The following is a 17,954-nucleotide window of genomic DNA, read 5'->3' on the forward strand; positions in this document are numbered from 1 at the left end:
GGCCCTGGACTTCGTTTCTGGCCTCCCTCCCTCAAGAGGAAACACTGTCATAATGACTGTAGTGGACCGTTTTTCTAAAGCAGCCCATTTTATCCCCTTGCCCAAGCTCCCCTCAGCCAAGGAAACAGCCCAAGCTATGGTTGATCATGTCTTCCGGATTCATGGTCTTCCGGTTGATGTGGTTTCTGATAGGGGACCACAGTTTGTTTCCCGGTTTTGGAAGGAATTCTGTCGGCAGATCGGGGCCTCTACGAGTCTGTCCTCAGGTTTTCATCCTCAGACCAACGGGCAATGTGAACGAGCCAACCAGGATCTCGAAAGAGCCCTCCGCTGCCTGACCTCCCAGAATCCTAGTTCCTGGAGCCAACAGCTCTCGTGGGTGGAGTATGCCCACAATTCACTGCCGGTAACGTCTACAGGTATGTCCCCATTCCTCTGCTCTATGGGTTATCAACCGCCTTTGTTTCCTTCACAGGAGCCCGATGCTGCAGTTCCGTCTGCCTTGGCCTTTGTCCGACGGTGCCGCCGCACCTGGATGAGAGCTGAGGAGGTCTTGGCCCGGACCTCTAGACGAATCAAAGCAGCAGCTGACCGTCATCGGACTTCCCCACCTCAATATGTTTGTGGTCAGAAGGTATGGTTATCAACCAAGGACTTGCCTCTCAGGGTGGCCTCACGCAAGTTGGCACCCAGGTTCATTGGTCCATACTGCATCACCAAGGTCTTGAGTCCGGTGGCGGTTAAGCTCAAGTTACCTCCCACACTTGGTCGGGTACACCCTGTTTTTCATGTATCCAGGGTTAAACCTGTGTTCAGATCCAATCTTAACCCCATTATCTCCTCCCCTGCCCCTCCTCCCCCCCGCCTAGTGGATGGCTCTCCTGCATACACTGTCAGGAGGTTGTTGGATGTCAGACGCCGGGGCCGGGGTTTCCAGTATTTGGTGGACTGGGAGGGTTATGGTCCTGAGGAGAGGAGTTGGATTCCAGCTCGGCATGTTCTGGATCGGGCGTTGGTCGTGGACCTTCACCGGCGACTGGGTAAGCCCCTCCCCTGAGACGCCAGGTGGCGTTCGTAGGGGGGGGGGTACTGTCATGGTCTGTCACCTGCATGTTGTCACAGTCATTCGTGTTTGTTTTCTCGTAGCACATGGCATTGTTTTGACAGCGCGCCATGTGCTCCACTGCCTCACTCCACCCACTTATCAGGTTACTCATTAGATCATTATTTCATTATTCGCACCTGTCTCTAGTCTTAGCCTTATGAGTCTCCCTATTTATTCTCCTCTCTGTCATTGTCTTGTACCGGGTCGTTAGTGTGTTTACCTCACGCGGTGGCCTCTTAGATCGTGTCCTGTCTTGTATCCATTTTTGACTCCAGTGCCAGTTTTTTGATTTCGATTTTGTGGTTTGGACTGTTTCCTGTTTTTTCCCCTTTTATCAGATCGCCCTCGCTGCTATCAGTTGTGGCAGACGCTTCCCTCTCCACTTCCTGCTTCAGCCTTTTCTATCCCGCCCACCAGCGATCTTCTCCCTCTCTGGCCGCGTTGTATCCCGCCCGGGCGCTTTCACTTCGGCGGCTGATACTGCTGTGTTTCCCGTTTGACTGGAGAGTTGGACCACCGTGCGCCTCCTGCTGGAAGCACTTTATATTGCCCTTCACCTGAGTTACCCATTTCCTGTTTTTTGACTGAGTTGGACTGCCGTGCGCCTCCTGCTGGAAGCACTTAGTATTGCCTGTAATTATACCTTCCGTTTTTGCCCCTTTTTGACTGGCGACTTTGGATCGCTGAGCGCCCTCTGTTGAACTTTCTTTATTTATTTTTTGCCAGTATTTTGTGCTTTTTCTGTGGCATTTACAGCACCCTGTGCTGAGAATTTTTGTTGTATAATATCCCCTCTGCAGGCCACTTTAGTAATAAATAATTCTGTTTTTCCCTGCATTTGATTCCTCCTGATTTTTTATACTGACACTTGTATGACAAATTTAGGGGGGCTAATAATTCTGACTTCAACTGCATGTAATTTATACAGTTTGGTTTAGTTTTATTATTATAAAAAAAAAACTATAAATATTTAAAATTAGGCAAAAAGTGCTCAGGGGTAGCTTAATTAATGTATCGGTGCTCTTTGGGTGAGTGGTTCATCAGAATAAACAACAAAAGTAAGTCCAACGCATTTGACTGGCAGTTTATGCAATAGCCATGTCAATAAAGATTTTTTTAAAAATATTGTTTTCCACATTTTCGAGTGCCTTGAACTTACTTTTGCTAACTATAAATATTTGTTTTGGAATTTTGCAACTGTTAAATCATTAAAATAATGCATTTTACATATTATATTATTGTTATATTACTACTACTACTACTACTACTTCTACTACTACTACTACTACTACTATTCTAATAATAAATATTATTGATGTAATTTAATATTAATTTTTATTATATTGTAAATACATTATTTTAGTGATTTTACTTTTAGTGATATAAACAACACTTCATTTGTATGAAACAATAATAATAAAATTATCATTTATTATTGTTATTAATAATTAAGTCAAACAGAATGTTATTGCTATTTATTTTGAATAATATTTAAACAAATATTTATTTATAATCCAGTTTGATTATTTATATTTTTCATTTTAACTATAGCAACTAATAGGTTTTGCAGGCTTAGATGTAATAATAATCATAATGAAAAAAATATATTATTTTATTTCATATACATTTTTCTGATATTTTGAATAAATTATTTTAGTGACATTACGTTTAGTGAAATAAACAATACTTCACTTTGTGAGATTTTAAACCGAATGTAATTGTTTTTTTATTTTATTGATATTTAAACAAACATCTATTTATTTAATTTATACAGTTTGATTATTAAATTTGATTGCTATTAATTTTTATAAGCAACTAATATGGGTTTGATTTTTAAATATAATAATAATAATAACAATAATAATAATAATAATAATAATAATAAAGTTATTATTATTATTATCATTCATTCATTCATTCATTCATTCATTCATTCATTCATTCATTCATTTTCTTTTCGGCTTAGTCCCTTTATTTATCAGGTGTCACCACAGCGGAATGAACCGCCAAATTATCCAGCATATGCTTTACACAGCGAATACAGACACACCCATACACTCTTACATTTAGACACGTACATACAGACTTACAGAATTTAGCTTACTCAATTCACCTATAGTGCATATTTTTGGACTGTGAGGGAAACCGGCTGTGTATGAATTATGAAGTCAAACGGAATGTTATTGCTATTTCTTTAGTAATATATAAACAAATATTCATTTATTTAATTTATAAAGTTTGATCATTTATATTTTTAATTTTTAAGAGTGGCTAATGGGTTTTACAGGGGTAAATATAATAACAACAATAATAAAAATGAAAAAAAATAAGAATAACGATATGAATAATAATAATAATAACAAACATTTCCTTATTTATTTATTAAATAACAGCCTGTTAAAAATATATATATGAATAGATTTTTAAGACCTGTACCAAAATGTTAGTGTGCTCCTTATTTTTGAATGATCTGTGCATCTACTGACACACGTTCATTCTACAAAAACAGGAAGCAGATTTCCATGGTGATGTACAATGAGCACAATGTGATCTGCATAATCTGAGCTGATTTTGGATGATGTGCAAATCCAGCCGGACTCCAGGTGGCAAATGCACACCAGTTGTTTTGGGAGCCGAAACGGGGCCCTGAAACGAGAGCGGGGAGCCGTTGCGATGGAGACAAATGTTTATTAGCAGCTGAGATCACTGACGTCACTGAGAGAGTTTCAGATGAGAGATGAAGAAAACAGGCTTTAATGAAGCAGTTGACGGCGCGACTGAACCTGCTGTCTGATCTTCTCTTGTACTGGATAATAACTTTCATTCACAGTAAACACCTGCGGCTCGTGTCACGCTGAGGTCACGTCTCTGTTGAAGGAGACTCGTGTTATTGGAGGAGAAAAAATAGCAATTAGGGGCAGGTCATTCTGTATGACATGATAATGCATAAATAAGTAGGTGTGGATCTGATTATGGGGAAATGTATAATTATACTAGCTTCAGCTAGCTTATATTAGAGCATATAGAAACTATATAGAATATATAGAAATAGTGAATTTAAGTCACTTCATCAAATGATGAGAAAAACACTGAGAGAATTCACTTTAACTCTCACTGTAAATAAAGTGGTTAAAGAAAACGGTCCATACTAAACTCACATGTTTTTTTTCAACATTTGAAAAGAGAAAGAAGAGAACAAATACAAATTAACGAAATATGTACAGTTGAAGTGAGAATTATTAGCCCTCCTTTTATTTATTAATTCTTTTTTTTTTTCCCCCCAAATGATGTTTAACAGAACAAGGACATTTTCACAGTATGTCTGATAATATTTTTTCTTCTGGAGAAATTCTCATTTTTTTTTTATTAGTTTTTAATAAAAAAAAAAAAAACATTTTAAGGTGAAAATTATCAGCCCCTTAATGCATGTTTTTCAGATAGTCTAAAGAACAAACTATTATGTTTAGAAATGTGTTAAAAAAATCAGCTTTCCGTTAAGCAGAAAAAGGAGTAAAAAACAAATAGGGAGGCTTATAATTCAAAGGGAGCTAATAATTCTGACTTCAACTGTTCATATTATTGCTTTAACTGCAAAGCATTTTTGGATTCCATTTTGTAACTCCTAATGTTGCTAGTTAACACACTCTGCATTTTTTTCCAACACATCCCATGATTTCTAAAATATCAACCTCTACCAAATGGTTTATATGTCAGTTTTTGGTAAAAGTACCAGAATTAATACATCTTTACTAAACATTAATACAACTTTATTAAATGAAATAAGTGTTGTTAAAAAAAAAGTGTTGTTAAAAGTTAATTCTACTCATTTGAAAAGAGTTTTGAACTCATTTAATATGTCTTCTTGTTCCTCAAGTGTAGTAGTGCAGGATGATTATGTTTGCTTGATTTTTTATTCATTTATTTATTTTTTGTAAACTAACAATGCTGTGTAGTGTAAAGCATTATTTAAAGCAATCATTCTTTAAATTGCTTTAACAGACATTATTTAAAACAGTCAAAATATGGTCAACCATTTGGTAGAGCCAGTTATGAAAAAAATATATAAATAATAACAACATGAGCTGTCAGATTATTTCAGAACAGCTTTGTTCTAGATTTATATATTTGTTTAAATTGAAACAAAATCACTTTCAAAATAATATATAAAACCTCCACAAGGCTCTTCAAATTTTGGACAGGACAGAAAAACTTTTTGTTTTGTATTTTATTTTTGATAATGCCTGCTAAATATTAATATTTGTAAAAATTTTTTTTATATATTTGTTATTATGTTTTAAAGATTGTCTATTGAATAGAGTGAAATGCAATTCAATTAAATTCAAGTTTTATGGCATTTTCCATTATAAATACTGTTCCAACATTGAAGTCCAACAGTCTATTATTATTATCTTTATAATAATAATAATAATAATAATAATAATAATAAATAATAATAATAATAATAATAATAATAATAATAATAATAATTATTAATAATAATAATAATAATAATAATAATAATAATAATAATATTGTGGTCAAACTGTGTAGCATCTACAGTAAGTGTAAGTTTATATGTTCAGCAAATGCAGCACGCGAACTGATAAAAACTCTTCCCTTCCATGTTAACCTTTTCCTAAACAGTGAAAACATGATTAAGTGCCACTCAAAAAGATATTTGGCGAATCCCACTGGAAGTGAGCAGCTCTGTGCCCTACTCAATCTGAAGGGCAGAGCACTTGAAATTAGAAGTTTGCAGGGCGCAGAAATTAAATGCCAAATATGTACATGTGTAACACCTGCCAACAGGGTTTATCCTGCAATATCATGCATTAAAATATCATATTTTACCTTAAAACAGCGGCAGCAAGGAAAACATTGTTTATTTAAGTCTGTGCGCTGTTAATATTTTTGTGCTTTAATACCATAAACAAACATTAAAAGTTAAAAAAGTGGCTCCTATCCAAACAAATATGTACACACTAAGGAAATGTTTATGTTTGATTATTTGTGTGTAATTTGTACAAGTGACCCTCTATATTTTAAGCTGTAACATGTTTTCTTTTCTTTTCTTATTTTTTAAAAAGTGTTTTATGATCTACCTGTTCAGGGACTGGAAAATAGCAGTTTTTGCTAAAGCCTGGCACAAAACTTATTTTATTTCTTAGGTCAATGTAATGTTGCGCTTGTCCCTGTAAAAAAAGTCAATTCAAATTAAAAACATTTCAATTTATACATAAATGTGGGATTTGTGAGAATAAATACAAGTTAGCAAATATAAACCCAAGGATGTACCATCCAAAATCACATCAACAGAAATTAGCTATAACTCAGAGTAACCAATAATGTGCTTTGGTTAAGTCACATGACATGCAGTGTTTTTCTGTAGTGTGATTTCTGACAGACATGTGTTTTTTGTGAGTAGTTGCTAAATGCAAATGTAAACATCAATAAAAACAAAGGATCAAATTATGTCAGATCCACAAAAAAATCTGAAACATCAACTCCAGTAAGTTATGATGACATATTCACAACTCCAATTTTTTTAAACTAAATTAATTTTTTTTGTAAATCGATCAAATGTGTGTGTTACCAAATGGCAACACTGTGCAATAGTGGAACATGCAATATTGCAATGAGTTAGCTAGCTAGCAAGGTCTTTTAAGTTGTAACAATAATAAAATGAATGCTAGTAATATAATGTTGATTAGTCATATGTTAATGACATTTGCATTATGGATAAAATCTAGTTTTAATGGCAATACTACTTTTGAATAGATATCAATACAGGGAACAGTATATTAGCGAGCACCACCATGTTCTGTGGTAATTTAAAGAAGAAAAGGACAAAACTGGCTCTTCCTGCAGATGAAAGTGAGGGTGAGATGGGTTTTAGTGACAATGATAATGATGCAGACTGGACATTCGATAGCGACAGTTCAAGTAAGTTAGCTTAGATGTAGATAAGACAGGCGTAGTTTAGTATATAGTATAATATATATAAACATTGTTAGCTATTAGCTACATTATTCTGATGCACCTGGATATACTAGACTAGTTATTTATTTGTTATAATTTACTGGAGGCGAGGCAGTGGCGCAGTAGGTAGTGCTGTCACCTCACAGCAAGAAGGTCGCTGGTTTTAGCCACGGCTTAGTTGGTGTTTCTGTGTGGAGTTTGCATGTTCTCCCTGCATTCGCGTGGGTTTCCTCCAGGTGCTCCGGTTTCCCCCACAGTCCAAAGACATGCGGTACAGGTGAATTGGGTAGGCTAAATTGTCCGTAGTGTATGAGTGTAAATGTGTGTGTGTTGCTGCTGGAACGGCATCCGCTGCGTAAAAATTTGCTGGATAAGTTGCCGGTTCATTCCGCTGTGGTGACCCCGGACTAATAGAGGGACTAAGCCGACAAGAGAATGAATTAATAATATTAACTGGAGAAAATACTTATATTTACTGTATGTTGTATATATGATAATACAATATTATGATAGTTTTTTAATAATATTCAGCAAAAAAGAATAGAATAAATGAAAACTGTTGAAATAAGAGTTGTTGGAAAGTATGTATAAGGTGTCATTTATAAGTTCTGTGTTAAAGCTCATAATGCTGCAACACCAATGAAATTATTTCAAAGTAAAAAATGATTAATTATAAGGAACGTTTTAAATTTGAAATTTCTCAGGTACATCCACTGTTCGACATTGTTGCCATTTGGCATATTTTTTTTTTCTAATTCATTTTTTTTTTATAGCACTTCAAGTTAAGCCATTTTAAGAAAAGAAAAACAGTAAAATATTATTTTTTTTACAGGTTTATCATAATGCGTGCGGTAGAGGGATAATATATGTCAACACAATTATATTTATGGCGAGCCTTTGAACAACCTTTAAATACACATCACTCGTAGTAGTCAGCAGAACAATAGAAGCAATAAAACGAAACAAACTTAAACTAAATAAAACTTAATTAAACTATGAACTGAAACTTTAGTTGCAGAGCTTTCTGTAAAGTCAGACAAACAAAACCATGGGAACCCAAGCAATCAACCAAACAAACAAGCAAACAAAAAAACCGCATGGCACCCAGGGCATCCAAACAGAACAAATCACAACTAAGGCCCTGTGTACACTGCTAGTTAAATGTGACTCAGTTCTGGTTTTTTGCTCATATGTGTCACAGACACATATGGGTGTGTAAACATGAAAAAATTGCATACATTCGGATATTCAGAGATCAGTTTCAGGCCTCCGTCACATAGAAATCAAATATGTGACAAGGCAACTATATGTAAACAGGCTGACCGGATTAATTGAGAGATTCTGTTTTGCACGTTATTAAACTTGCGACAATGAGGTACTTCTCCACTTCTCCAAGAGCGTGTGTGGAGACGCTGACACAGTAAACAAGGTATGTGGACAAGCTTGGACACAGCATATGAAATGTTGGTTTGCTCATCCTAAAATTTCGGACCCACTGCTCCTCATTAAAGCCCTCCGCGTTTTTATCCCACCAGACCTGAGATCTCTTTCGTATTCACAAATTCCTTAGAATGGTTTAGGACACCATATACTGTATAAACCATAGGTGCAAGCTGCGATGACGGCCATTTCCATCCTCCTCTGCATCAAAATAATTTCAAAGTTGGGCAAACTTTAGATATTTTACAGAGCTAAAAGCAAGACAATTTCATCCATCATGGCTAGTGTGGTACAAATGCTAGACCCCCCTTTAGGCATGTGTGACGTCGTAAATTGTATGGCATGTGTTAATACATGAATGTAATATGAGTCACAATTTAAAAAAAACTTGAAAACAGACAGGCAAAAAAAATCAGATATAGGCAACAAATCGGAATTGAGAATCAATACCTGACAGTCACAGTGTAAACGTGGCCAAAGTGACATACAAACAAACAACTATCATGTCACTTTTAGTAGTTAAACAATTCAATCCAAACAAATAAGAAACAAATGAAAACAACAAAACTAAAACAACTAAAACAAATCTTTACAGCTTTAATTTTATCCAGCAGCTAAAATAAAAACAAAACAAACAAAAACTTAGCAAATCCAAAAACAATAAAACAAACAAAAACAATAAGGCAACTAAATAAAAACCTTTAAAACTTTAAAGCTGTCACATCAACTGCAAAAAATAAAAATAAAAAAAAACAAACAAACAAAAAAATCACATCGGGGTGTATTCCAGAAAGCAAGGTTAAAACCATCTGCTAAACCCTGTACAATAACTAAATTAATCCTCAAAACACAACTCAATCCTCAAAAGAGCTCAAAAGTATGCTAACCGCCAATGAAAGTCACACTAAATACTGACTTCAGCCACACGAAGCCATTGTTTGTTTTTTTAAATGTATTGAAGACATTTTCCCTACTTTCCATTTGGATCTATCAAAAACTGTCCACCAAGCCTGGAATGTGCGAGTGCAGCCTGATGCCTGCAAGCCCATTTAAAATGATGAGTGTCCAGGAAAAGTGTAATAATAAAATGACAGTAATCTTCCTGTGAGCTGAGAGCTATGAACGGCCCTCTTCACCACAGCGGCTAAAACACAAGAGACTGGACTTCATTACAGAGAGACCGCAGCTGTTAACCCTGAGCTCTACAAACTCAGTCTGAACCATTGAAAACAAAGTGAACACAGCCACTGAAAAAAAACAAAAGATCAGGAGAGGAAGAAAAGAGACGGTACCGATTAACTCTTTATTTCTGACGTCCAGGGCCATGTTTCGGAGAGCGGTGGCGACGGCACACACAACGCGGTCATTGTCGATCCTCAGCAGCTCCACGAGGATCGGCAGACCTTTCTCTTTCCTCACTGCCGCACGGATGTACACCGACCACTGAAGAGAAACACAGATAAACAGGACATCACAGAAATGGATGTTTCAGATATTTTGGTCATGCAGTTTTAAAAGAAGTCTCTTACGGTCACTTGACAAAATATAAAGAAGCAAAATAGTATTGATAATAATCAGAAATGATTTCTGAAAGTTCTGATCACATTATAGACTGAAGGATTGATGATAAACATTTGGATTTGGTTTTAGAGAAATTATTTAATTTCAGAATATATTCAGACTTTATTTAGTAATTTTTTCAGTATAAACAAATAATATTATTTTATAGATTTCTTTTGCAATCGTGAGAGATCACAATAATGAATCCCAAAAAAGCCAACAAAAAAAAAAACGCAATCACTACCAGATGACTGTTGTGTTTGCGATAAGGAAAAATGCTAAACACACATGTGGGCATTTCTTCTTTCTTTCTTTTTGCTGAACTAGTCTGCAGTAACAAAAACAGCAGACGCATTAGAAACAAACAGATGGCAAACAAAAAATACATACATTCCTGATATGCGAGTCCCATCTCATACTCAATACACTACAAATACTATGATAAAAATACAGCACTACAGCATACAAAAGATAGAGATCAACTTAGAATGTCACTCACCAATTTTATAATGTTTTGATCAGCTGTAGTTAGAAAACCAACAATGAGGTCTCTGTCGCCATCTTGTGGATGGACGTCAACTGTTTTTGCTCTGCTCAGTATGACAGGCTGATGGATGCTGACATGCTGTATCTCAGAAATTCTAAGATAGACACTATCCTTACAAATAAACTGCATAGTTGCAATCTAAACAACTACAATCTCGACTCAAAAAGCCTCAAAAATACATTATGTTGTCAACAGCTATATGCTGTGACTCTATGTGGGCAAAGTAATACAGAAGGGTGAGGAGGCTGCACGAGTTTTTACAATCAGATTCGAGAACCAGACAGAACTGTTGTATAACTGAAAAAAATGCCTGAAATAATGAAATTATATTTTAGCAAGTGTCATTTGTAATATGTTTTTATGCTCTTATACTTGTTTCTTTTATTCCTGTTTATGTAAAGCACTTTGAATAACCATTGTGTATGAAACGCGCTACATAAATAAACTTGCCTTGTGTTTGAAAAAAGTCATATTAAACTTGGACTGATTAAGTTAAAACCCGTTTTTCATGACTGAGTCAAACTAAATCAAGTATACAATACTAAAATACTAAGACACAAACTAGTAAACAATACTAAAATTACACTAATTAAGATCATTTTAATACATTTGTGATTTAGAAATTCATGCATCACTGGGTTACATTTTGTGACTGTCAGTGCCGTTCCACATATCAGACGTTTTCAAGAGTCCATGAAGTGTATCTTAATAGTTGGATATGCCATGTGGGCAAATGTCTGTAAAGTGTCTGATTTTGGATCAGCACCCTGCTGACAGTATAATCACACTCTGCAGGTTACAGTGAAAGACTAATACTAGCCGAGGTTCTGTATGTATGACCTCAGCTGTGGGATCAGTCTTTATCAGTGACAGAGTGTCAGCTTAGATTAAACTCTCTGCTACTCGCCACTTCTGCTGTAACGGGGAGAGAGCAAAAAACATGGCCCAGCGGGCATCACCTCACATCCTTCATTTATGATGACTTCTGTGTGTGTGTGTGTGTGTGTGTCTGTGTGTGCATAGGAAATAGAGACACAAAAACACAACAACAGAGTGTTCCAAACAGAGGGTGTATACTGTAAACACAGCAATTTAAAGTTGTTTCAAATACAGGCTGTCAATCAAACATGGTGTGACAACAGGGGTGGGGCTAAAAGATGTGGAGGTGGAGCAGAGTGAGAGGTTGAGAACCAACAAGCATTTTCTGTGTTTATAAGAAAACTAATAGACATCTAATTGATGTCAAAGAATAGAAAGGTTGACTAAAACAAAGCTACATCTGGGCTGTCAGTGAAAAACAAATAAATGTTTAATAAACTCTTGGGAGTTTGGTAGATTCAGCATGTACTGTAAATTTGGCATTGGCGCCATTAGTGAGAGAAAAAGAGAGAGTTCTAATTGGTTGTTCATCTACGAAGAGGACAAAAACTGAAGTAATGAAAACATGCAAGTCAAGAGGGAACATAAAGAAATCAGCAGTCTTTTTGTCACATTTCACAAATACTTGCAAATTATATGGATAATCCTCATAGCAAATCCCTATGTGAGGAGCAACAGAGTATAATGTACAGAATATGAAGTCATGCTGCAGTGGAAAAAGAATTATTACTGTGTATGACTTTGTATGAGCTTGGACGACTGCATCCATACATCTCTGCAAAGACTGTGTTTAATATAACATATTAATAAAGTCATCTGGAACGGCAAAGAAAGCGTTCTTGCAGGACTTCCAGAGTTAATCAAGATTTTTTGGATACATCTTCAATGCCTCCTCCTTCCTCTTATACCGTAGACATGCTCAATAATGTTCATGTCTGGTGACTGGTTGTTGGTTTTTAGTTTTAATCTAGTTTGATCTTGTATTGTGTTTAGGTTTGTCTGAATTTTCAAACTCTTTTTCAGTTTTATTAGTTGCATTTATGACTTCGATTCAGTGTTTATTTTTCAGTACAGGGTTGGAGCTAGAAGGGCATCTGTTGCGTTAAACATATGCTAGATGAGTTGGCGGTTCATTCCGCTGTGGCGACCCTTGAGGCATATAGGAACTAAGGCAAAGAAAATTGAGTTAATGCAAGCTGTGCAAAATTTGCTTTGGTTGACAAAGGGCATGTTCTGCTAAACTATAACTACTGAAACCTAAATTTATAAAATAAAATATATATAAATAATATATATCTAAATATATAAAAACTAAATAAAAATTTGCGACATGGTGGCTCAGTGGTTAGCACTGTCACCTCACAGCAAGAAGTTCCTGGTTCGAGCCCCGGCTGGGTCAGTAGGCATTTCTGTGTGGAGTTTGCATGTTCTCCCAGTATTCGCATAGGTTTCCTCCACAGTTTAAAGACATGAGCTATAGGTGAATAGAATAAGCGTTGGGTGTTTCCAGTGCTGGGTTGCAACTGGAAGTGCATGCACTGCATAAAACATATGCTGGATAAGTTGGCGGTTCATACCACTGTGGCGACCCCTGATTAAAAAAGGACTAAATGAATGAAAGAATAAATATTAATGTGTTCATAAATAAAAATGGTACTAAAACTAAAAGCACCTTTAATGAAATGAACTAAAACTAAACTGAAATAAACAGCAAATTTAAAAATAGTATTGAAATAAAAAGTAATTTAAATTCACAAAACTATAATAACCTTGGTGTGCAGCATAAGTTCCTTCAGATAGGTGACCAAAGTACTGTTTCTTCTTCAGAAATGTACTCCTGAATGTACAAGTAGCCATTTTGAACTTTAATTAAGCAAAGGGTAAATCCCCTAAAATAAAACATAGTAGAGCAACCAAGTAAAATTGCTCAACTATTAAGCCTGTGTGTCTCCTAATAACCGAACTACAAACACGTACCCAACCTGATGCCCTGTAGCTGTTCATAGTTGTACAGACGCCGCTTTCATTTAACTTCTCCAGGGGGGTCTAAACCTGTTATGAGGCTTCAAAACCAATCCAATCCTATTGCATCTGCCTCCATCTGAGAGTATTGATCTTTCAGAACACACCAGGTGGATTACAGTTCTCCAGCAACACAGGTAAAACAAGCGTTTGTCACTGAGAGATGCTGAAAACCATGTGAGATCAAAGAGCACTACTAGTTTACACATTGTTTACACAACTAGTTTTGGTCAGGAAAAATGCAATTATACACCATTTCTTCTTACAATTTTCAATAAGTTTAGATTCTAACATGCGTGGATAGAAAAAAACAAATAAAAAAATTACAATATGAGTCAAGAGAAGACAACAATATCCAAAAACAAGTTGCTTTGAGTAGTCGTTATCATTAGCATGGTGATTAAGTATATATTGTCTTTGACTCAGAACAACCAATAAAAAATAAATAAAATTAATTTATTCAATCATTCATTAACTTATTCATTCAATTTCTTTCAGATTAGTCCCTTTAGTAATCAGGGGTTGCCACAGCGGAATGAACCTTCAACTTATCCAGCATATTTTTTATGCAACGAATGGCCTCCAGCCGCAACCCATCACTGGGAAATAAAATAAAACTATATTATAGTAAATAAAAAAAATATTATAAAAACAAACGTATATATCTTTTAAAAATAAAAAACATTTGAATAGATAATAATAATAATAATAATAATAATAATAATAATAATAATAATAATAATAACACTTGTCCACTGTCTAAAAATTTATATGAATATTTTTAAAGGACTAAAAACCCTTTACTCTATTTACGTTTGCTTTTACTCAGACAGATACCACAATAAAAATAAATTAATAAAATAGTCGACCAGAAACTAAAATGATGATAAATTGTTAATTACTCAATACAATGATAATTCCATTGAGTAATATGTAAACTACAGGCAACTCATAAGAAAGAAACCCACAAGACAAATCCAACAATGAATGCTGACCGAATAACAAGAGTTCTTACTTTCCAGCTCCCGGCTGCCAGGTTCTGCAGGGCCCCGGCGGCCCCCTCCAGTGTGTCCGGGTTGGAGCACTCAGACAGCAGGGTGAGGTAGGGCTTCACTATTGAGGGGTGCCACAGCATCTGAATCCCCTTGGGGGGCTCAGCAGTGTCCGGCAGGGGTCCCACACCATCCCACTACAGAAACACAAAAAACAATGACAAAAATCTATCATCAACATTTAAAAGAGGCTTTTAGACAACCAACAGTCTGAACTAAAGCAACATTGAGAGAACTGTAATCTTGCAATTGAGAAACTCGACTGCCCATGTGGAATCACTAAAAAAACCAAGAATTGATTATTAAAATGAATGATTTGACTGTTTTTGTATGCTTTTATACATAACTGTTATAAAGTTGTGGTGTCTTTATTTTAAAATATACATGAGCACCATTTAAATACCAACTATTTAAAGACCAACCAAATTTGAAAAGTCTGTAAAGTTATTACAAGGGCCAGACAGAATCTGCTGACGTTTTTTCTATTTCTGTGGAGAATTTCATAAAAGTCTGCAGATTTTTGCAGAATGATTTTAGGAGTATCATAACTAAAAACTTAATATATGAAATCAACAAATATTAATAATCAATGTTTACAATGCAAATCCAATTAGATCCACTTATTTGGTAAACTAAGCAAGTCTCTCATATATCTCTACTAAAAGTTCAGTTTTTTAAAAGAACATATTACTTTACAAACTGTATTGTAAATTAATCATTTGAACACTTTAATATTACTATTATATCACAATGATATTAGTTAAATGATTTTAAAAACTGAATAATAATAAATAAATAAAAATTTACATATACATAAGTATATACATAGACTTCTTGATGGGCTAAAAATCTACAGATTTCTGCATGCGCAGATTCCATGTGGGTCTAGTCATCAGTAATTCCACATTTAATTCCATAACTAATTAATGTACATCCATAACAAATTCTAATACTGGTTTAAAAAATATATACAAAGTGATTTATTGTAAACATACAGTAAAAATTTTCACACTGTACAATATTTTTAGAATTTAAAATTACTACTTTATAACTAAGTACAGTATATTTTAAAATGTAATGTCAAAGCTGACTTTTCAGCATTATTTATCCAGCTTTAAGTGTCACGTAACATTTCAGAAATCCTTCAAAAATGCTGATTTTAAACATTTTAGGTTATTTTTAATGTCGACAATAATACTTTATACTTTTGTAGAAGCCCTGATACATTTTTAAGGATTGTTTGATGAACATTAAGTTCAAAGTTATGGCATTTACCTGAAACAAACTTTTTTTTTTCTCACAAAAATAAACATCATTACTGTCATATTTTCATAATTTAATGTCAAATAAAAACTTTTTAAATGAATAAATTACTTAACATATTATTTTAAATATTATGTATTGTTATGTGATTTAAAAAAGCAACAGATGAGACTGTATTCTGAGTGAGTCTGATTCATTAACTATTGATTGTTTCTCTTCATCATACAATGTATAATGAAATTTCCTTCTCAGTGTTCACTTTCAGCACCATCAAAATAGTTTTACAACGTAAAATTATAAAAAATTAATAATACAAATCTACAAAATCAAACAGTCCCTGAATTGCTTAAAATTTTTTATTTAATATTATATTAACACAAACTGAGTGTAAATAAAATATATATTGATAATATGTTGTTAAATACATAAAAAAGTCATTTTATGACGAACACAAAAACAAACATGTGATGTCATTTTTTTTCCATGCACGCGCAGTCGTGTACCATTTATCTTTGCGCCTGCTAGCAGCATATAATTATAATTGATGCTGCAGCTCTATGCCAACAGTCTGGAGCCGAGAAGAGGAAAAGAGTACACAATGAATCGTGTGCATCACTTTCAGGTAACTTAGGTCCATGAATCGGGAAAACGCTATATTTTGGGTTGTTTAAGTCAATTAATAAGGCTAATGCTTAAACCACTTTCTCCACACCAAATCTGCCTTATTTGTTGTTGTTTACATTCAGTTTCTTGCTTTGCGGCTGTGCATTGTGCTTTAAACTGAAAAGACATGTTCTATGACTTTTCACGTTTGCCCCTCTTCCCCATGTTGCCGATAATTACACAAACTCAATTTTTTTTTTAACTTGTGCAATACTTCACAATTCTGTTTGCACACCAGCTACATACACATGCACTGCACAATCCTTTCACTGTATGTATTATTTATTATTATATAGTTATTATATTATATAATTATCTGTTATAAAATTCTTTGCAGTTATCATTGTTTATTGTTTTGTCTCATTTTTATACATTTCTTATTGCCGCTGTTGTTATTGCTTGTATCACGGCAATGACAATAAAGTCTCTTTAGCCTTTACATCGGTAGATTGGTTTGTTTTAAATTGGACATTTTTTTGTACATTACAATATGAAAAAACAAAACTGATTCATTCTGTGATTTCTGAAAGATCAATAATATAAAATGAGTCAAATTATTGTAAGCCACAGACCATAATCCATTTTTATAGCGTGAATTCATTAATGATGTTTTTCCCCCTGAATGTTAACAAAGTTTTTGTTTAAAAATACACTCATTAATTCTTAAAGACCAAATGTCTTTGATTTATACTGACAGCAAGGGTCAGTTTTTGTCACCATGGATTATAGTGCAAGTTAATTCCACATTTTGGTTGAAGTTTAGACACATTATAAAGAGTGCTTGGCTGGCCCATTGTCTTAATGGTATGTCATGAGTTTTTCTTTAAATGACTAATTTCATCTGTATTGTACATGGAGGTTCCATGCTGAAATTTGTCAAAAAAGAAGATGAGATGGCATAATCCAGCATTGCTCCAGAGGCACCAGCAGCTGCACAGGTACAGACACAGGATACAGCACTGAGGATCGTCCATCTCTACAGGAACAGAGAGGGTTTTATTTCTTACCTTTTGTAAATGTTTGAAATTAGCAATGCTTCTGCAGAAGGTATGTCAGTGTTTATTTTGTTTAACTGTTATTTTGTAATGTAAATATTTGAATGTTTAAGTATCATTTTGTGTGTTTATATGCATATGTATGTATATAAATAAATAAATTAATAAATTAATTAATAAATACATGTTGAAATGTGTAACTAGGTTAATTAGGTTAACTAGGCAGGTTAGGGTAATTAGGCAAGTTATTGTATAACAACGGTTTGTTCTGTAGACTATCGAAAAAAAAAATTACCTTAAAGGGGCTAATAATTTTGTCCTTAAAATGGTGTTTAAAAAATTAAAAGCTGCTTTTATTCTAGCTGCAAAAAAACAAATAAGACTTTCTCCAGAAGAAAAAATATTATCAGACAAACTGAAAACTTCCTTTCTCTGTTAAACATAATTTG

General features: G+C 34.4%; 1 protein-coding gene across 9 annotated transcripts in view; it reads right to left on the reverse strand.

Annotated features, from left to right (window-relative positions):
- ctnnd2a (catenin (cadherin-associated protein), delta 2a) overlaps nucleotides 1-17,954 on the reverse strand; it is a 640,689-nt gene that overhangs the window by 84,078 nt on the left and 538,657 nt on the right. For all 9 annotated transcript variants that reach the window (XM_087309485.1, XM_087309483.1, XM_087309489.1 and 6 more), the window contains 2 exons: nucleotides 14,548-14,721; nucleotides 9,817-9,967 (listed from right to left, as the gene is read on the reverse strand). In XM_087309485.1, the coding sequence (XP_087165611.1) occupies nucleotides 9,817-9,967; nucleotides 14,548-14,721 (325 nt within the window). The remainder of the gene's footprint in view (nucleotides 1-9,816; nucleotides 9,968-14,547; nucleotides 14,722-17,954) is intronic.

The sequence above is a fragment of the Danio rerio genome, chromosome 24, assembly GCF_052040795.2.
Source record: "Danio rerio strain M-AB ecotype USA chromosome 24, GRCz13ab, whole genome shotgun sequence".
Taxonomy (NCBI): domain Eukaryota; kingdom Metazoa; phylum Chordata; class Actinopteri; order Cypriniformes; family Danionidae; genus Danio; species Danio rerio.